The 21684-nt window shown below is 38.0% G+C and overlaps 1 protein-coding gene and 1 long non-coding RNA gene across 18 annotated transcripts in view; both read right to left on the bottom strand.

Annotated features, from left to right (window-relative positions):
* LOC309632784 overlaps nucleotides 1-21684 on the bottom strand; it is an 807477-nt gene that overhangs the window by 451139 nt on the left and 334654 nt on the right. The window lies entirely within an intron of this gene.
* ELAVL2 (ELAV like RNA binding protein 2) overlaps nucleotides 10422-21684 on the bottom strand; it is a 158445-nt gene continuing 147182 nt past the window's right edge. For 15 of the 17 annotated variants that reach the window (XM_082400572.1, XM_082400568.1, XM_082400578.1 and 12 more), the window contains 3 exons: nucleotides 21008-21233; nucleotides 13802-13840; nucleotides 10422-13197 (listed from right to left, as the gene is read on the bottom strand). In XM_082400572.1, coding sequence (XP_082256698.1) covers nucleotides 12867-13197; nucleotides 13802-13840; nucleotides 21008-21233 — 596 coding nt within the window. In that variant the 3' untranslated portion in view covers nucleotides 10422-12866. The remainder of the gene's footprint in view (nucleotides 13198-13801; nucleotides 13841-21007; nucleotides 21234-21684) is intronic. The other 2 variants (XM_082400577.1, XM_082400579.1) reach the window with 1 other exon arrangement.

The raw sequence follows: 21684 nt of genomic DNA, 5'->3' as shown, positions 1-21684 counted from the left end.
TAAGCAGAGAATATTCTATCACTCAGAGTAAATCTGAAAAGGATAGTTACTTTCTGGCTATTATCACCATAATATCTTCATGAAAAAAAATGAAAGAGCTATGAAATCTTTTATTTAAAAATGTACACCAAATACCGGGTTCACCTGGGTCTCCTGTGCAATAGAATCAAAGACATTTCAACTTTCCTTTACATTTCTGTCTCATACACTATTCAGACATAGGACCAGCTTTAACATTGTCCAAGACTAAAGAAATTAACCGTTCATATCCCTAGTATTCACACTTAGAAGACTTTTTTATCCGAGGGGAATAGAAACCAGAATGTATAGCGTAAATCCCTGGGTGTATAGACTTGCACTTTCTCCTGGAGCACAGTAATTCCTTTTCTATACTTTTCCTGGAGTCATCATTTTACAATTTGGTATACTGTCAACCCTGACTCATCCGCAAAACAAGCAAGCAACCTGAAATGTTCAAGAAACATGGAATAGCATCAGCACTAATTTCCCAATGGAGAAAACAAATGTAAGGATACACTAGATCTCACACCAGCCCTAATTCTGAGTAGGCAGCAGCTCCTCAAACTTCATTCTTCCATTTTATGTATTCTACAATCCCTCTGAGCACTCACGATGTATGTGCAAGGGACCATGGTGGACATAAGGGGAAAGAAACACCAAGATGAATCACAGAAAGATCCTACCCTAAGGAATTTCCCAGTCTAGAAAGTGAGCTAAAACACAAACAAACCTATCTTTATATTATAAACTACACACACAACAACAACAAACATCTGGAACTCTTTTCCAAGAGTAGATGTATTTGTAGCAGTAAAACCAAACTAGCTCACGTTAGGGTAAAATCAAGTATTTCCACCACGGTCGCCCACTGTTAACCACTAGAGCAGACTGTGTCATTAAGACCACAGCTCTGAAGCCAGACAGCGAGCTGCAGCTCCAGCTCAAGAGCCGATTAGCTAAAGTCCTTGGACAAGTTTCTCAACCATTAGCTAAAGTCCTTGGACAAGTTTCTCAACCTCTTTAAGTCTCATTTTCTTCCTCTGTAAAGTAGGGATTATTAGACTACCTCTCTCGTGATATTAAGATTGAGATACTGCAAATAGAGTGCTTATTAGCATGTTGTTTGACCCAAATTATCACTCAGTTTTCTAGGTGAAAATTGGGGTAGGAATAGACAACCACAGGCTTCCTGGAAACTGAAGCGAATACAACAGAGAAGGAAGAGGAAACAGGCAACAGGCAGAGTAGGAACACTTCAAACTCCTATACTCTTGATAGCTCATTTCAATATACACTAGACCAGTATGTCTTTACCTTGGCTGAAAAGCCCCCTCTATTTTGGAGCCTATCTGGGACTCGCTCTAGAGCCCCTGAATCAGAATCTGAGGTGAGCTTCAAGCATCTATATTAGTAAGCCTCAAAGGTGAGTATCATGCATACCTAAGTCTGAGAATGACTGTGGAAGACAAAATATTTTGTGTTTCAGTATTTGTTTTAGTCACAATTCAGCTAAGATCTGATGCTTTATTTTGAGGCTAACAGAGCTTCCAGGCTTCAAAATTTCAGGATCACTGTCCAAAGTTCTATCCAGAAGTCTTCCTAACAGGGTTCTCGCTGACCCATCAGCACCTCACCCCAGGCTTCCATTCACTGTGATGGAAAGGAGAGCATCACACAGAGATGCCCTCACTCTTCCATTCAGATGTTCTGGCCAACCCATCTATCCTCTTGTTTCCACATCCTTCTCATCTCACTTATCTGCATCACCAGTGAATCCTTAACTAATTTATCCAAGATGATGTTGCCACATTGCTTTCAAATATATTTATAGTCAACTCTGAGTATTAGAAAACTTTGTCTAATAGACATATGTCAATTCTAATGTTTGTGGTGTCCTAGTAGATACTGCCTAGGTTTCCAAAAGATTTTAAAACATTAATTATTTTTAAAAGTTTGAGGAAACAAGAAAGCCATCAATAATTCATATTATTACAATTATTTTAATCTTCAAGAAGGGAAGAGAGAAGAAAGTCTTGCATTTTGCTTGAAATTTTTGTGTGTTCAATTCAAATCATGATACTTCAGGAGACTATAGTATCATTTAAAATATGAGAGATAAAATATTTACAGAAAAATTTCATTAAAATTACTAAATTAGTTTTTAACTTACCAGTGCTCATACCTCTCCAATTATATGAAAATTTTTATTGGAAGGGGGCGTGATTAAAGAAGAACTACCCACCTGACTTAGTAATAGATCCAAGCTGGCTGATCAAGCAACTGCCATCTGGTCAATCAACTGCCATTTGAAAGGCTGTTCTAAAAATACCTTCATATAAGTACCTAAATTTCATCAAAATGTAATGACTTCTAATTTAATTTATGTTAGCTAGCAGGAAACAAACTTTCACTGCACATTTTAGATTCCTACTTGTAATATGATTACCAAACCTCTCCAAGATTCCCAAATAATTTCCCTGAAATAAAGACGAAGTAACATATCCTGATTCTATACCACTTCACTGAGTCATCACTCTAGCCTTGTACATTAGAGCAATCTCTAGCAGCCTTTAAAATAAAGCTAATTTCCAGCAGCCTTTAAAATAAAGCTAAGTCCATCCACCTGCTTTCGCTCAATACACTAGCAGTGAAATATACAAAACATGTATTTTTTATTTACACAAAGTAAATGGCCGCAGTACAGAAAACCAAGCAGGTGGTTGGCTATCCACCAACTGTGAGACTATTTACTCTTCCGTAAAATAGGGACAACACAGAATTCCCTGCCTCACAGGTTACTGTGATATTCAAATTAGAAAAGCATACTGTGAACCCTAAAGCAGTATGACTATTAAATATGTACACACATAAATACTTTTCTATCAAAACTATATTCGAAGGCGAAAGTACAGACACTGTAAAAATAGTGAAACAATCCTTTCATTTGAGTTGCTGTTTCTGAAGTGTCAGGCATTCAACTGGAGCCAAGATTTTCTAAGAAGCCAGTCTTTCCTAAAGATGTAAGTCAGTGGGCACCAGATTGTACCCATGAATCTCCTTCTCACATTTGCACAGGCAGATTATCCCACAAAAGCCTTAACAAGTTAAGAGCAACAAACAAGGAGTAAACACCGAAGGACAAATTCCTGAGAAAACGCAGTGTTTTGGGCATAGTGTTTGGGGACAAGCCATACCCAGGTTTGCATGGTAAAGATACAGAGAAAAGGAATGGGACAGGTTCCTTCCACACACAGCGGCCACTGCCACCCCGGCTTCTACAAAGCTAGTGGTTTAGGTGACTGATCAACACAGCAGGCTCAGGATCCCATTGTACATTCGACTTGGCTCGGGATCACCCAACTGAATTTGCTAACACAGTGACTCCAGAAGAATCACCCATTAAAAACAATCCAAATACAGACTCTAAATGTGCAGAAAGCCTTTTGTGATCTCCGCTGGAGCTTAGAGTATCTAACAGCTGCAACTGTGACTGTTCTAGCTAATTGCTCTCAGCAACAAAAATAAACAATCACTCCAGGAAGAAGACTGTAACCCGCCAAATATTAATGAATTTTTTAACAGTCAGAAATCTCAAATCTTGGTTTAAAAGCCTTGCTACTGGTTAAAAAAAAAAAAAGTCTCAAAGAACAAACACAGGGTTGAGGAGGCCCAGAAAGAAAAGTCCTTATTTTGTATTTAATCCTCCTCTGTCCCCTTCCTCCCCTCCAAAAAAGAAAAAAAGGAAAGTGCCTTGTGTCTGGAAGAATTTAAGCAATCTGAGTTAAAATTTATTTTAACTCATAACTTTTTAACATATGGGGGAAAAGAGTCGCACTGATTGGAGCTATTTTTAAAGTGCAGCTCTACTGTAAAAATAGACATTTACTCATAAGGATGCTTGAATAGAGAACAAGCCCAATCTACGTCTCATTGTTAAGAAAGGGGTGAAAAAAGACTGCCGTATTTTCTGGAGAGCCGTTTATGGTCCGCCTGTGATGTCACAGCAGCATCCAGGTGCACTCTAACGAGCGTCTTTCAGTCTCCTCCATCCTTCTACAAGTGCTCTCCTACCATCAGCTTTTTCTCCCAGCACATGCAATAAGGAGCCAGTATTTACGCAGACCCTCGCTGGAAAGAAGATCACGGCAATCAGAGACCCATGGAAAGAGGAAAATTTACTCACCCACACTTGGGTTCATCGTCCTCCTCTCCTCAGAGCCCCTATTCAGGAAGGGAGCATTTCCTTTTTCTAAGGAAAGAAAGAATAGAAGCAGCTGACTTATCAGTATGGTAGGGTATCTGCGTGTCCCCTGTCCAGACGGAGAAGAAGTAGCGTCACACTTCTCCCTTCCCATTCAGGCCCCTGATGCTTAGCTGAAGTTTGCAACCAAACTGCCCACCTTAGACAGTGGCAAGTAGGCATTTAGGCACATCCCCACACTGAGACTTGGAGATGTTGCCACAGTTCCTATACTTCAACTGGTCTTCAGTCTTTATTAAAACCTGGAGGAATGGAGTTGTAATGGGAAACCATGTAGAATTCCTGATTTCCATACCTCCCTGACATGTGAGCAGCAATCAATACAAACAAAACTAGGTAACAGTTTTCATGTGCCTTATCTTAAACCAAAATCAAAACGCATTATTTTACGTCTGTTAAAAAATTTCTCCATACACTCATGAACAAAATCAAAAGGAAGGAAAACAGCTTTATCAAGAAAAAAACAAATTTGAATGTTTAAAATCTTTATGAAGAAGGTGAGATATATAATCACAGCTTCAAGCAAAAAAGTGTCAGAGGAAAAAAGGTATCTTTTTCAGGAAAGGATTGAGTAATTTTTGACTTGTTACTTTTTGTACTGTATAAATTTTCTACAGTGACCATATTTTTACTGCTTAAAATTACTCACAAAGATGTAAATTATACTGAGTGTACCACAATAAAATACTACATGCACTTACCTATATTCAATTTCTAGATACCCTACATATCCTGCAGGAATCAAGAAATCTCATCCCACAAAAGGACATAGTTTATGAAAGTTAATTCAGTGTGTGTTTTGGTACTTGAATGATAGCAAAGGGCAGAGTTCCAAGAGTTAGGAGAACTGGGTTCAAGTGCCAGGTCTCGTGTTAGCAAAAGAACCTTGGAGAATCTTAACTTCTCTGGGCCTGACTCACATCTGCAGAATTAAGGTGCTAAAAGATGCCTGAGGTGTCTTCCAGCTCAAAGCCAGAGCGAAAATAGACACAAATTAAATCTTCAGCCCTGAAACAGCAAAGCAACTGGTATAGAGTAGATGCTTAATATACATTTAATGAAAGAGTTAACAGAAGGGAAGTTTTTTAAAAATAATGTATTTAAAAGAGAGCTTCCCAACCTGTGTGCCATGGCATGCTGCCTTATCATAGAAGGATTATGGGTGTGTAGAGATATTGATCGCCTCACGACTGGAGCCAAGAACATGAAAAAGTTTGAGAAGCACAACTTAATACTACCATCACACCAAAAAACAAATCATCTGTATTAGGATAAGTTTCAGATAAACTTCTAAGAAGTTCTCACCACCCTTCACTTAGGAAACACAGAATGTCTGCCTTATCATTTGGTACTCAGGCCATTTAATCCTAAAACAGAAAACATGAGGAGCAATTTACTTGAAGAAGCAAAGAGGCTTTCCTTACGCAATGTACGGGTATAAAACAGGTACTTCTTAAAGAGTAACTCCTGAAAAGCAGAATCCTCTCAACATATACTTGAGTTCAAATGCAGAACACACAGCAGCAACCATTCTCAAGAGATGAAATTCTGCTAAACATATTTAAGTAATACGGTAACAACTGCAATTTCTGCTTCCACATATACAGCAATAGCTACTTATCCTTTTGGATAAGTACTCAGGGATTTTTTGGTGTGAGAAGCTGCATTATTTCTTGTAATTATTACTACTTGCAACTTCACAAAAGCTACGTTTTGATAAAGGAAAAGACCTAGAACATGCCTGTAAACATATAAGGGTTTACTTTCAACACGGTGCTCAACATGGTACTTCCGGGTCTGAGAACTAAAAGCTGTGCATCTTCTGGATGTCTGACCACCTGCATTTGTGCGTTGTAGCCTCCCTCCCCCCATTCTCACCGCAGCTGCCACACCTTGGTCACAATCCAGCCCAATCCAGAGAACAAAGCTACCTCGCCAGCTGTGCTTCATTCCACAGGGTGGGTCACCCTGAAGATGGCTGCCGGTTTCTTCACATCTGCAAGGAGGTCCACAGTAGGGTTGGCTGCTTCCGAAACTGGACGAGGAGAATTCTCGGAAGGAGTGCACAATAAAAATCAGAGTTAGAGACAGCACTGGGCTATAGACTATCTGTAGGTCAAAGGGCCCTTCAGGACAAACAAACAAACGCCTTCCCCTGAAGGGCTATTTAAATGGGCTGCCTTTCCTGTGGTTCTTCACTGAAATGCAAGGTATGGCTATGAACTAAGCTTCCCAAACAACAACAGAAAGGTAAAAAGCTGTCAAACTAAAACCTCATCTTGGAAATATCTGAGAAATATTTCGAGTTTATAATTTTCCCCTCACCTTCCATGCAGGTGATACCTGAGCAATAGGTAAGAAAAGTATGAAATGTAAATGCAACATTTAAGAGTGAACCACGTACCATGGCACTAGAAATAGCATAACTAAGGAAGGATCACTTTATCATCTTAAATTATTGAGTTTGAAAAGTATACATTGTGAGAAAGAGATTGATCCACTATTCTCTTACTAGGGAGATCTAGTTTCGTTTGGTCTTTTTGCATACACTGAACAACATGCTCCAAATATAAATGACTTCCTTTAAAAGAAGTCAATGTCCTTACCAGCAAGTTCTCTGCAACTCCAAAAATCACATATAATCTATCATAGCAAATATTTTTAGTGTTACAATAGAAATGGGCAAGGTAACAAGAACAAAATTTCAATGTTTAGATACTTTGTATTTCATCATGGACTCAATTTTCTGACTAATCTGAGATTTAACTAGTCATGAACACAAAAATGTTTAATGAGCTCATAGGTCTGTATTGAATATGACTTAATAGCCCAGAAACTGTTACAAGTAGACAGAAGCTTACCTACATGTCTTTGATCAGTGTTCTCTTCGTGGATTCCCTCCCCCAATCTCTTTTAAATCCCACCTACCCTTAGTGATGCAGCTCAACTGCTACCACTTTTGTGTGGCTGCCCATTCCCACCCCACTAACTATCCTCAGCCAACACACACACACACACACACCACGCCACTAACTATCCTCAGCCAACACACACACACACACACCACGCCATTAACTATCCTCAGCCAACACACATACACACACACCACGCCACTAACTATCCTCAGCCAACACACATACACACACACCACGCCATTAACTATCCTCAGCCAACACACATACACACACACCATGCCACTATCCTCAGCCAACACACATACACACACACCACGCCACTAACCATCCTCAGCCAACACACATACACACACACCACGCCACTAACTATCCTCAACCAACACACATACACACACACCACGCCACTATCCTCAGCCACTACACACACACGCAGACATGTATGAGTCACTCCCATCTTCCTTTTCTTTTTAATGTACTCTGTTCACAGCATTCTTGTCTTTCTTTGTATTGTATAGTTACTTGTGGATGTGGACAAATCTTCTGGAGAATAAGACAGGCTATGTTAAGGACAGAGAGGCATATGTCTTCCAAACAGGGGTTCATGCTTGACTGCTATAAGGTATTTGAAAATGTAACATCCATGAGTATTTCTGGGGGTTAGTATCTACCACATCTTAATCTACATCTTTAGTTTTTTAAGCTAAAAGTAGTATTAATAATGAGTTTGAGACCCTAAGATTGTGACATGTTTTAATTCAAAGAATAAAGCTAGTCAGCATACTTTTAATATTCAGGATATTTTACCATGAGTGCCTTGCAAATTGTCACTCCATATATTATATGTTTAGAGAGAGCAAGACCATCCAGCCAATTCCTCCATCAACCTAACTATTCACACAGGCAATGTCTTTACTGAGTATAATTACGTTTATTTTGCTTCAGAAAGGATATGGACAACTTAATGAACAGGAGAGCAACTCAAGATTCACTGAACTAAATGATACTGATGTTGGATTGAAAATTACACAAATGAGGGACTTCCCTGGCAGTCCAGAGGTTAAGACCACGCTTCCACTGGAGGGGGCGCGGGTTCAATCCCTGGTCAGGGGAACTAAGATCCCACATGCCCGAGGGGCGCGGTCGAAAAAAAAAAAAAAGAAAATTACACAAATGAGCTAATAATCAATCCAAGAAAGGAAAGCAGAATCTAAAAGAAGAACAGAGCAGGTTCACCTTTATGAGTTGTAAAGGGGTTTGTAACAACTACAGCAAGTTAGCTGGACACCTGCTTCCAGGTGGCATGGCAGGGTGGCTTGTCTGTTCTCACTTCTAAGTAACAGTTTCCAAGAAGGTAAGAGCCACATCTTGCTCATTTTTACAGACCCAGGACATGGCATAGATAACCAATAAACCTGTGCTGAATAACCAAAAAATACTTCTGTTTATTTCTATGAACCAGAACACTGGAAAGGTTCATTTCAGTAACCCCATGTCAACAGGCTACCTGTATTAATGTGTAGATCTTTTAGTCCTTCCAACTTGAAGGGAATTGAGCCCACTTTTGAAAATTTTCAGAGAAAGAATACAAACAACAGTAGAGAAAAAAATGAACCACTTGCTGAAATAATTGAGGCTATAAATGCTCTTCAAACAATAATCAATTCTGTTATGATTCTAGCAATATTTTTGTTTTCTTCCACTGTTTGAGGATCCAATATGGTAATACAGGCATAAAGGATCAAAACCACTGCCTCTTTTTTTTTTTGTATTTTCTACCTACAAGGTATACACATACTGTTCTAGAAGTATATTAAAATGTCAACATACTTCTTACTAAAGTATATGCATTTTCTTATTTCTAGGTACCCCTTTGAGTGGGAAATTACAAGTTTCCACTACATTTTTTTGATCATCGCATAAAATAAGACTAGGACACTTGTAATCTGTTTATTTTTTAAAAACATTAAGGTTAAATTGCTAACACCTTTCCTCAAATCAGATTATAATAATGTAAAATGATGTTAAGATTAAAAATTTATACTGGCTAATCTAACACTGAATTGTGATAACCTGGATGATTTGCAAGCATAAGGTGAGAAGGAATTCTGAGGAAAAAAACTTTTTTCCCCAAGCACACCAACAGTGTCACAAACCTTTACTGAGAATTTTTCCCTTATCTGCTCAAATATAAAAGAACTGCTGACATGCAAACCAGTCAAAATACTGATAAGCATACAAGAGGAGAGAGGTGAGGGGAGGATGATCCAAAATCACAAAATTATGAGTATTAAATTCCTATAATAAAAAAGGGAGTATGGAGATTTGAGATTAATTGCATGTTGGAAGAAAAGGAATTGTCTTGTCACTCAGCTGAGCTCTTGACTACTAAACTGTGAATTCAGGACAATTACTTTTAGAATGGCTTTTTACCAAAAAAGCTGACAGATACAATCAAATTAAAAGAAGCCATTTAGTATACTTTGTTTAAAAAAAGAAAAGAAAAAGAAAAAAAGCACTTCATTATTGTATCAAGTTTTCTTAAGTTCTACAGAAGTAGAACCTTTGTATAAAAGATGAGCAAGAAATATTTTCCTTCCTCCACAGATCTGTTAAGGATGCTTACCAGGGTTGAATATATATGTGAAACACAGCGCTGGCAGAGTTCATGATTTGTACACCTGTACTACATACATTAACCCTAACCTAATGGAAACTGAGTTTCTGATTTTAGAGAAGAGTCTCTTGACAATCTGGCATTGGCAACAAAAGTTACATTCAACAACAGTTGATTCTATGGGTGAATTAAATCTTGCCAGTGGCAGCAGAGTAAGTTACCTTCCTTCTATTTGGTTTTTCTTTAGCTCAAGTAAATGTGTGAGGACAATTTCCATTTGTTTAAAAAAAAAAAAAGTTAATGGTTATTCAATCAGAGGTATAGAATGATGTCAGCATCCAATTACCCAAACTGTACAACTAGCCGATGAAAGCACGTATCCCTATAAAACTTACCCATCAAGTTAATGTTTGAAAGCTAACTTATCAGAAGGTGTCATTCAAAAAAATTTTTTTGCACATTCTACTTCAATTAACATGCCTTTTGGAATACTTTAGATAACACTGCTTTCAACTAAAGCTCTGAGGGAACCTCTTAACTCAAGAGAGCAAGTTTATTAGACTGAGCACAGGAGCCCCCAAAAATGTATAAAGACCTACTCACCACACTGTTCTTTCCCTTCAACTTTGTTTATTGATGTACTGAACATGAAAAAGTACAAAGAATCCAAACACAAAAGAAAACATGTACAGCCTCTTAAATACTCAACAGAATATATTTTCTATTCCAACAGATGTGAATTAAGTCATACTGTACAACTTCAAATAAATACCAGCCTTACATTTTATTAAGTGCTCTGATAAACACTGTAAAGTGAAGCACAATTTGCATGCCCTCTCATCAATGCCTTGGTTTGCTACAGTAGTATAGGAAAGAAGCATGTAGCTGCTGTTTTCCCGTGAGGGAAACCTTATTTTTTTTTTTAAGTATATACATGTATTCTGTTTTTTAGTTTTTTTTTTTTTTTTTAAATGCAGGTTAACTCTGACAATCTAAATGCACCTAAGGATATGAGAAAGTGCTAAGCCAATTGATTTCTGAATAGCATTGAGTGGGTCAGCATGGAAACTCGCTTATTCACTTTAGCACGCGCCTCACAGTATATGTACTGTACTATACTGAAAATTTTTATAACTACAATTTTAAATAATAAAAATAAAACAACGCAACCGCAAAGATAATGTACAACTATGTTATGCATAGCACATTGCCTGTTCTAAGGGGAAGCATGTGAGCATCTCAGTTTATACAAAAAGCAGGACGTAACTATATAGTTCTCAGTGCATCCTGATGAAGGCATTTTTGCCTTCAGCTTTTTTGAAAATTTATTATAAGCTAGATGCTAATCAGAAAATATTTTGTATTTTTTAAAATTTCTTTCATACATGGTAAAGACTTATTTTATTATTTCCCCAAATAGTGGTTTAAGCATCATACAAAGTTAAATTTCAATAGCATACAGATATTTATGATTTTTGTATGAAAAATGTAAGGAAATTTGTTCAAAACCTATGGTTATACGCATTTTTTTTTTACCACAAACATATTTATAAACGAAAATGTAGCATCACCATAAACAGCTGAAGCTAGACTATCTACAGACAAAATTAGCAACAAATCTGATGCACTGTAAATTCAAGTCCTCAGGACAACAAAAGTGATTAAGCAAGACCTCAAGTAACAATGTTAATGCCATTTACAAAGGAAAAAACTGATACAAAAACATTCAAAACCTGAACATCACTTGGCATGTAAGGAAAAAAAAAATCAAATTAGCTGAAAGGTTCATAACACAAGGTCTTATTTACATTACACAAAGCTCAGGTGTTAGCCTTGAACATAACTTTCAAAATACCTTCAAATATATCCAACTCAGATCACTTTTGCCGATCTGCTGCAGTACAAATCATGTGCAACATCTTTTTTCCTTAAGACAAAACAATTCTTCAAACAATACTGCAAGTACATCACTAAACACCATGAGCTCTATCTGAAGGGATTTCTTTAGGAAGAACAGATTTTTTTTTCCCCCATCTCTTGGTAATTTAAATTTCTTGCCTGCTCTTATATATTCTTTTGTAAATTTTTTTTATTTGTTTCAAAATCACAAATCAATGTGAGCCACCTATCACATAATAACCAGGATGATCAGACGCTCCACTGGTGATTACAAAAACGAAACCAGCAGTGTTTCCCCCATTGATTCTACTCCTTTCATACAAAGATCTCAAAAGTATTTTCTACATCATAAATCTTTCTAAATTTTCCAACCGCTGCAAATTTCCTGGTAAATTTTAAAAGCTCACTAGGTGTCATATGAAGAGATTTCTCAAAGTATTCAAGTCAAAATATTTGTTCCAGGACCAGTAAAAAGTTTCTCCAAATTTTCTTTTTTATAAAAATAGATGCTTTTTTTAAACCCACATCAAAGAGGCTCTTATCTCTTTGGCAAGGTACTGCTTTACGAAAAGTTCTCCAGTATTCTTACAATAAGCGTTTATAATGTAGCCCCCCTTCCCCAACCCAAATCATAATTACAAAATAAATACTGTTTTTAACTTCATAAATAAAAATGTAAACTTCAAAATACTTTTCTCAGACATAACAGCAATGCTTTAAATGTAAACCAAACACAAAGCTAATCAGAAAAAGAAAAAAAAGGGGGGGGGGAAAGACACAACCAACTAAAGAATTACAACACAAAGCCTCAATATTTACTCACAGGTTCAAGGCAGTTATGTAAAAAGAAAAGAAATGTCTTCCCTTAGCTGAAACACTTTAAAAGGTCCACCTTCTTCAAAGAAGGCAATAGAATGCAATGTGACAGGTAAAAACCCTGTACCTCTTGTCCATATTCAAACATAAAAGATATTTAAGAAGTTTTAATTCAAATACTAGCAATAAAAAATCTCACATATTTCTTAGGATGCTAAGTAGTCGTTTTATCCCCATCTCAACACTGACTTACAAAGACATTTACTAATGTATAAAGTTTCTCTTAACTTGCCTTTGTTGTATAGTTTTCATATATAAATGGACTGAGGACAAGAGCTCATTAGGCTTTGTGCGTTTTGTTTGTCTTAAAGGAGACCTGCAGTACTCTGTCTCCCAGACGGTATCCATTGAGGCTAGCTATCGCCATGGCAGCCTCATCATAGTTTGTCATAGTCACAAATCCAAAACCTTTGCATTTATTGGTGTTAAAGTCACGGATGACCTTCACGTTGGTGACAGCTCCAAAAGGCCCAAACATTTGCCACAGGATACTCTCATCTGCGTCAGGAGCCAGGTTGTACACAAAAATACACCACCCCGTTCCTGGGTGCCCAGGGATATTAATTCCAGCCAAACTGGTCATTCCATCAATGGTCATTGGAGAAAACCTACTAAACAAAATAGGAGAAACACACACACGCACGCATGCACACACACACACACGCACGCACACGTACGCACACGCACAAATAGAAACAGAGGTTGGTTACAGCAATGGACTTAATTCTTTCCCCTTTCCCATCCCAAGAGTTTCGGTAACTCCCCTCCCCACAAGATACATACAACTATTTGAGGTTTCAACCAAAGTCGGTGTGTGGCTTGCAGTGGCATGCTATAATATCATGGTATTAATAAGTTATGAAATGGCCACATATGCTGTATTGAAAAATATTACTCACAATAGCAAAGAAATAAATTTGGAACTGGCTTCACGAACTTAAGCAGGATTGGGGGCAAGAAGGACCAACACAGACAGAAACATGCTATAACGTCGCAATGCAAGAGAAAACAAATAATGGGGTTTTTAAAGGCCAGGTGGCATCCAGTGGTATAATAATACTCCTTGAGTCAACCGTGCTTCAAAAACAGCTTTTCATTAGGCTGTACATGCAAAAGAAAACCCAACACAAACTTATGAAGGGTGTCACTCCCCAAATCAAAGAAACTAATCAATTATGGGAAGGGATTATGATTATCATGAACCTCTATGATTACCTCTTTACTCCATAAGCCATATTGAGCAGATTGTCCAACCTGCAAAACACACATTTAGCAAACTTCAGTTTTTAATTTTTCCCCTTGATGTCCAAGAAAGTTGGGCTCGTTACTGCCATCTTCCAAGGGGATGTTTATATATTAATTGTATGTGAAGTCTCAAAACAGTGGGTCTTCTTGCATTTCTGAGAGGATGGTACCCACTGCCATAAAACAGTAGCTCTTCCAATGGATACAGTTTATCTCTACAAGGGTCAGGGAAATCAGTGGTGGTCATCTGAGGAAAGCCTTTCAAGAGGAAATGTGGAGGCTCTGGAACACTTGACATTTGGGTTCTCACCTTTTGCAGGCAAGTTCTAAGCACTCCACAGGCACCTACACGTCCTTATATTATTTTTAATTTTCAGAGCTATTAGTTCCTGAGTATCATAAGGCACTCAGATTAAGGGACTTGCTCAAGGCCAAAGAGTTAGTAAATGGTGGCATCGATATTCAAATTCTGCAGTTTACACAGAATTCCATAAATTTCCCTTCAACCCCCCAAATACAAAGGACTTTCATTTCTGAAAATCAAAGTGGTGTTATTATAGGTAAAAAGAACCTTATAGGACAACCTCAGCTAAACCTCCCATTGCTCAATGTGTTCGGCTGAGGTCCACAGAACGTAAGACGACAGACTCACTGAGTAACAAAGCAAGGACTTCAGACCCCAGTCTGATGCTTATTTTGACTGTCCTACAAGAAGTATAGTCCCACTACTCAAGGTGTAAGAAGCAGGCAGATAGAAACAAACTTGAGCGAGCTTCTCTTGACAATTTTTTTTTACGAAGTAGATGGCGGTGGGTTGGGTACTCTTTAAAACTCTCTACCCTTCTCCTGTTTCAAAAATTAAATTGATTAAAAAAAAAAATTAAATTGATGTTTTAAGCACTCGATTCTTCTTGCTTTATCAGTTTCAAAGAGACCATTCCAATGTTCCACATTTGTGCAATGCGTACCAATCAATGACGTGTGTTTAGAGGAGGTAGGCATAAATGAATACCTCAACTGCCACAATATTCAACACTCTCCAAGTAAGACCCTGGGTCAGGGGAACATTTTTTTCTTTAACAGCCATGAACAGTTAAGTCTGAAAAATGTTTCAACCTTATTGTCTAACCTGTGGCCTCAAGTGAGGCTACAGCACACATGAGAAAGCAACTCCTCCTTGTTTTATAAAAGCCCCAAGACATCTCCTTCTGGTCTTTCAGAACTGGACAAAGAATCTTCACAGGTTCCTATTCCCAATTACCTCTGCACATTTGTGTGTTTTGTAAAATTGAAAAAAGAAAGAACCGAGCTGATTGTAATGCAAAGTACTATATATATAAAAAAAGAACAAATCACAGTGACAAAGGAGCCTCATCTGTGTGTGGTGTGTGCCTTGTCCCTCTACTCTCTCAGGAGCAGGGACAAATTCATTACTCATCGTACCACTAATCATGGAGCACAGACGGATTGGGTCACTACAGGTTTACAATTAGTATCTGTTGACTGAATAAAAGCATTGAGGTTACTAACATTACCCTTAACTACTTAATCCAGAGTAAGAACTATCAGGAGGGCAGGCTGCGGAGCCTGTTTGCACATGCTAGGGGGAGAGCACGTGTATGGAAAAAGTACACAGGTGGGAGGGGGATTTTGTTTTGTGCAGAGGTAATGAGTATAGCCAAAGATGCCATACCCTTATACTCCAAAGTAGAGGCCACAAATACCAGAAATAAGGATGCAAACAAGTTAGTATCATCAACAATAAAGTAATCTGATACAGATAATTTCATAGAACTGTTGAATGATCAATACAGAATGCATTTGGCATATGACACCAGTAGAACAGAATAGCATACTGAGGTCTGCTTCCAAAGTACTCAGAGGCTCAGATGCAGAGACACCAAAACAGAGTCACATCATCTCTGCCCATTAATTGTGTAGACTCTATCACCACCAGCTTAGGACACTAACCAAAAGTCCAGAGACAGAATCTCCTAAGCAAGTTTTCAGTATTTTCAAAGTAGGGTAGAAACCAAAACTGCCCCAGAAGTGGATTACATGTGTTAAAAGGGGAGATATCTCATTTCTCACTCTCCACCCCAGGATTCTCCAGGCTGGAGGCCTAGGACTTTTATACTAGGATCTCTGAGGACCCTCTCAATGAGCCTCATATTTGCCCTACCTGTAATTTCCTGTGTGATACCACGATCCTGCCCACTGATATCTTCACTCAATATTCACTTTAGAAAAAATTCAGTCCTATGGAATTCAAGCCAAGTTATCTGCCTCTCCCTCTCCCTCTTTGCTCTCCTTGCCCCTCCCTCCTCTCCCATCAACAAGGAGGAACATGGCACCTAAGAAACAGGACTTAGGCAACACTGAAAACCCCTGCCTGCCCACAGTTGGACCTAGCAGTTTACCCTGCTCTCAGTGCCACACACCCACAGGAGCTGGGAGAAGGCAGGGTGTGCTCCACTAGGGCACCATGTACCCCAAGCCTTGTAGAAGTTGGAAAACTGTCAATTAGGCGGTTAGCTCTGACACAAGGACCACTATAACTCTGCAGAATTATACATTTTTTCTGGGTCTGTCCAGAGTTCAGGGACAGCCATCTTTTGCATGTGATCATTTAATGACAGAAGCCAATTTTTAATGGAGACCAAGTTAATAGCCTCCAGAATGACCTAGGAGGGGTGTGTGTGATTATATACAGCTGTATGGCAAATAAATATTAAAGTGTCTAATAAAAATTTTTTCTAATTTATAAATGAAGTATTCTTTACTCATGTTGAATAAATGCACTGCATCCAAAGCCCTCACTCAGTCCCCATGCATCACATACTTTCCTGAGGGAAGACTGAGCAGTCCTCAAAGGGAAAGTGACACAGTCACTTGTTCTTTAGCATGGGCATAATCCACTTTACAAATAACACGTTAAGTGGATTTGAAGGATTAGATTGGAAAACCGAGCTTTAATTAAAACCCTCAAAGAAGAGGTAGTTTTAAAAAGATTCCTGCAAACAACAAATCATCATCACCATCATCACCATCATCAGAGGGAGGATGACACCAGTAAGGAAAGCCCAAGTAAGTAAGAAAAGGGAGAGTTGATTATCTCTCCTACTCCTAGTACAAGCTACACTATGAGGTTAAACAAAATAATCTTAACATGTCTCACATGAAGTCAGACAAGAAATTCCAAATTATCAAGATCATAATTTTATGACTCTTGCTTTAAAGGTATATTATTTACTAAGATATTATGTAAGTGAAAAATGAGCCAGTTAGCATGATTAGCAAAACACTGATACATTGTTTATTTCATCCTTATTTTTATTTTCTGTGTATGATTAGGGTTTATGAATTAATGAATATAATAGCACAAGCCCCTATGTGCATATAGTTTATGACTACATGCCTAGTTTCTGATTATAAGTGGGCAATATTTTGAATAGAATATTCCCATTTCAAAGCTAGATGTTTATAAGTAGAGAGTGAAAAGAAGGTACCTGCCCAGTTTCCAAGAAATTTAGCTGACAGACTACGGGAGGGCCTCTGCGCAGGTAGAACGGGAAATGTCAGTCAAAGTGAGAAATAAAAATATACAGAGAGATTACTAATGGGTAAGAAAATAAAACTCTGAACTCTACAAATAATGGTTCTCAAAACCTCGCTAAAGATCACCGACCAAGATCTGCTTTGAAGTTAACCCACAACAAGATCACCAACTCATCTCCTTATCTAATTCCTCTAAAAAGAGAAAAAAATTATTCGGGAGGATTGATACCAGTTTCTTCCCAAAGTAAATTGTGATAGTGCAACCAGCACATGCCTTAAATGAAACTCAAGTGCTGATTTAAAAGCTCCTTTAAAAATGCATAAAGGCTTATTACAGAAGCAGGCACACAAGCCATTAGACTAGACCACATTTAATAAAATTAAGGCTGCTCCACAAGAAGAGAGATGAAAAAAATTTGGCTGAAAGTTTAATTCAGATACCATGTCCCAGGAACATACTTAAGGGGCTTGAATTACACTATCCATCCAAATAAACAAGGCCGGTCTTATTTTGAAAACTGTAGTCAATTAAATAAGCATATTAGATTAGCAGTGCTCATGTTAAAATAATTCTCTTTCTAATTATTCATATGGGTTGACTGAGCCATAAACCTCACAATCCCACTTTTAAACTTAACTCTTATTACATGGATTTTAATTTTTTTTTTACCTTAAAAGATAAGGTACATTTCATAAATATTAAAAACATCCTTGGCTATTAATATTTATAACTTGTATTCGCCAATCTCTCTCAACTCCCAAGGCACTATGACAACATAAAAACACACAGTGCAAAATTTTCTAAGTGTCCGCAGGAAGGTGACAAACTCAAGGCTGAGAGCATTAGAACACAGATACTAGAGACAAAAGATCTAGGTAATGACCTAGGCCTGAACTACAGAAGAGCAAAATACCAACAAAGCAAGCCAGTCCTTCAAGAGTCTTTCTGAGATGAAAGAAGATTCAACCTTAATTCAATAGAATAAGGGGAAAAAAATCAAGGTAATGACAGACCAGGTTCAAACATATTAAAGAAAAGCAACCAAACACACAACACCCTAAACTTAAAATCTAGGAATAAAGGCTCTCAATTTCTTGTAACACTGAATCTAAACCAAACACCTTCACTTAGCTCAAAGACTAGTTCATAATTTATTATCTGAAGATGGATTATGAGAAGTGGGGTGACGGAGACAAGAGTTAAGAATCTGAAAGTACAATAAACATCTTCCCCGTTTTCTGAAACCAAGTTTCCCTTAAAACAGACAACTCTTATTCCCTTCTTCCAAAATTTCTTTTTATAGGAAATAAGGAAAGTAAGAATCGCTAAGTTAATTACATGCGGAACTAAAAGATAAAGGCACAGAATGGGCAGAAGATATTTTTTAAAATATTAAATCTGATCATCAGAACATCCTGTAAAGCTTTACCCAATTAAAAAAAAAAAGCATACAGGGAGGGGGCTAGATGAAGTTGAGAGCAGATAAAAGAGCTATCAACAACCTAATATTTGAGTCACCTACATGCCTTGCCATTTCAATAACCAGGCATTCTCCTGGAGATCCTATCATTTCAGTCCTCTTGGCTCAGGCTTTCTCAGAATTCAATCTTGATTTTAAGAGCACAGTTTTACTCAGTAACTACCATAAAACAAAAACCAAACCAGAGGTTAAATTGGGAAACACCAAAATTAACAATTTAAACTAATACAGCTTTCTACTAACATCAAACATCTTGTATTTTCACAGTATTAAAATCAACCAGTAAGTTTCAAAGAACTTTCTTCTACCTAAGCTCAAAATTCTTTTCTAGGCCCCAAAGAGCTCTGAAGTTAACTGGATAGGCTGCCTAGGAAACACCTCTACAATTCCTTCATGCATGTCTGTGCTAAATTTGCAAAAAAATATTACTCACTTAAGATGCCACACAGGAAACCTATAGGCAGAGCTAAGAAGTGGCTTTGTGAAATTTCTTTCTCTGCAAGGGCAAGCAGCCCCATGCATGTCTTCCTCCAGCCCAATTACCAACCACCACAGTCAAAAGTGGCAGTGTTTCCTTTCTACCAATGCTTTTTTAAACCTTACAAAGTTAAAGCAGAGAGTGAAGTGAACACAAGGCTTAGTCAACTGGGTACCAAGTCATACAGTTCCAAATGGAGCCTTCTGACAGTACACCCTCTTCTCCCAAGGCAAAAGCCACCCTAAGTAGGAAATGAACATGGTGTTCATGGAAAATTTCTTTCTCATACCTCAGGTGACGTAATTTTTTTTTTTAAAGGAGATATTTTACTAATTTTTATCTTTACTCTCTTCAGCACTCTAAAACACCTGAATGAAAAAATGCATGTGATTTAAGCCAGAAAACATATAACTCTTTATTAAGCAAAATTTGTGACTATATTTTTGGTAATTAATTATTCTGCTCCAGCAAGGAAATAAAAATTGATATTCACTGGTGATAAAAAAACAAAACAAAAAAACACTAGCATGGAGGTTACACGGCATTATGGCTGCAGTATACCATATGGCCAAAAAGGATATTAAAAATGTTACGGAAAATAAAAAATGTTTATGTCTCTGTGCCCTGTTTAACATCTAAAAGTCACCATTCTTCTCACATGCAGTTTAGGGATTTTTTTAAGTGACTTAATGACTTAATCTGGTTGTTGCCCCAGTATTAGAATAAAATTTGGAAAATTAGAATATTTATACCCGTCTATGAGATAGAATATCCTCTTTGGGCTAAAAATGCATGGTCATTCTATGGACTATACAGAGGTTAGAAAACTACCACCCACGGGCCAAATCCAGACTGCCATCTGTTTCTCTACAGCCCAGGAGCTAAGAATGGTTTTTACATTTTTAAAGAGTTGTTTAAAAAAAAAAAAAAAAAGACACGCATCAGAGACCATGACCCACAAAGCCTAGAATATTTACTATCTGGGCCTTTACAGGGGTTTGCCAACCTCTAAACTGCAAGGAATAAAAACTTAAAAAGGGAAGAAGGACCTATTTATAAAAACGTAATGTCATCACATAAGTTAGGTACCCTTAGTGGTGCACATATTACAAAACAAAGTAACTGAAAGAGCTTGACCTAAAAATTAAAACACGAGGATAAGATCTTATCAAGAAAAAAACTAAAAAGGGGAATTTGGAAGCACTGGAAACAGTTAAGAAGACCCCAGCATTCTGTAGGTCAGGGTTTCTCAACCTCAGCACTACTGCTGTTTGGGGCCAGATAATCTGTTGCTGTTGGGGGCTATAACTGTACATGCAAGGTGATCAGCAGCATCCCTGGCCTCTCCCACTAGATGCTAGTGGCACCGCCCACTCAAGCTGTGCCCACACAAACGTCTCCAGACACTGCCAGTGCCCCCAGAGGGGCAAAACTACTCCTGGTTGAGAACCACTGCTGTAGGCTATTGTCCTTTTGTCCCCACCCTGGATATCTGCAAAAGACACTATTCCCCAAGTAGGTTTTCTCTGTGCCCATAAGAAAAAGAAAGAAAACAACAATAATAATAGCAAACCGGAGACCGTGTCAGTAAAAGTACTGGACAGTGAACCTGAGAGTTCTGAGTTGAGTAGCTGGGCGTAAGAACCAGACCAGACTTACCTAAAACGCTGTGCCTGCTGAGCTAGTGGTCCTGGATACCTTCTGTTTGGAGACTGGTACAGCTGGGAAAGGATGGCCTGATTTGTTTTTTGGCTTGGATTATTAGCAAACTTTACAGTGATTGGCTCTGCGGCAGCAGGAGGTTTCTGGCCATTTAGGCCTTTGATAGCTTCTTCTGCCTCAATCCGCTTGTCAAATCGAATAAACCCTACACCTCTTGATATGCCTATGGTAGATGTGGGTAAGGATTTGGGAAAGAGGGAGTGGAAGGAGACAGGAGGGAGAGAAGAAAGGATAAATTAATTTTTCCTTCTCAAGAACATGTTTTCACCCACATATAACATCTGCCACAAAATCACATGAGGAGAAAAGTTTTACCTTGACTTAGTAGCAATTCAGTATAGCATTACAATTTTGTATTTTTTTAAATACATGAAATGCATTAAATTAAATTAACGCATTTTAAAGTCCATTACCACATGCTACCAATAAGCCAAGAAGAAGAAAGCACACAAGCATATCCATGTTTCCTTTCCCCACCTTCTTCTCTCCCTCTCATGCACTCACACTCTTTAATAAAGTCAACAGTATGCCTGTCTTGTACTTTTCAAATTATGCTATTGGACAAACAGTTCAGAAATGATGGGCACAGTAGCTCTTTTTCTTGTAACAAGGAG

Source organism: Balaenoptera borealis (assembly GCF_965194805.1).
Source record: "Balaenoptera borealis genome assembly, chromosome: 8".
Classification (NCBI taxonomy): Eukaryota; Metazoa; Chordata; class Mammalia; order Artiodactyla; family Balaenopteridae; genus Balaenoptera; species Balaenoptera borealis.
Note: the sequence above shows the minus strand (reverse complement) of the source record. Positions and strands in the feature narration are given on the sequence as shown.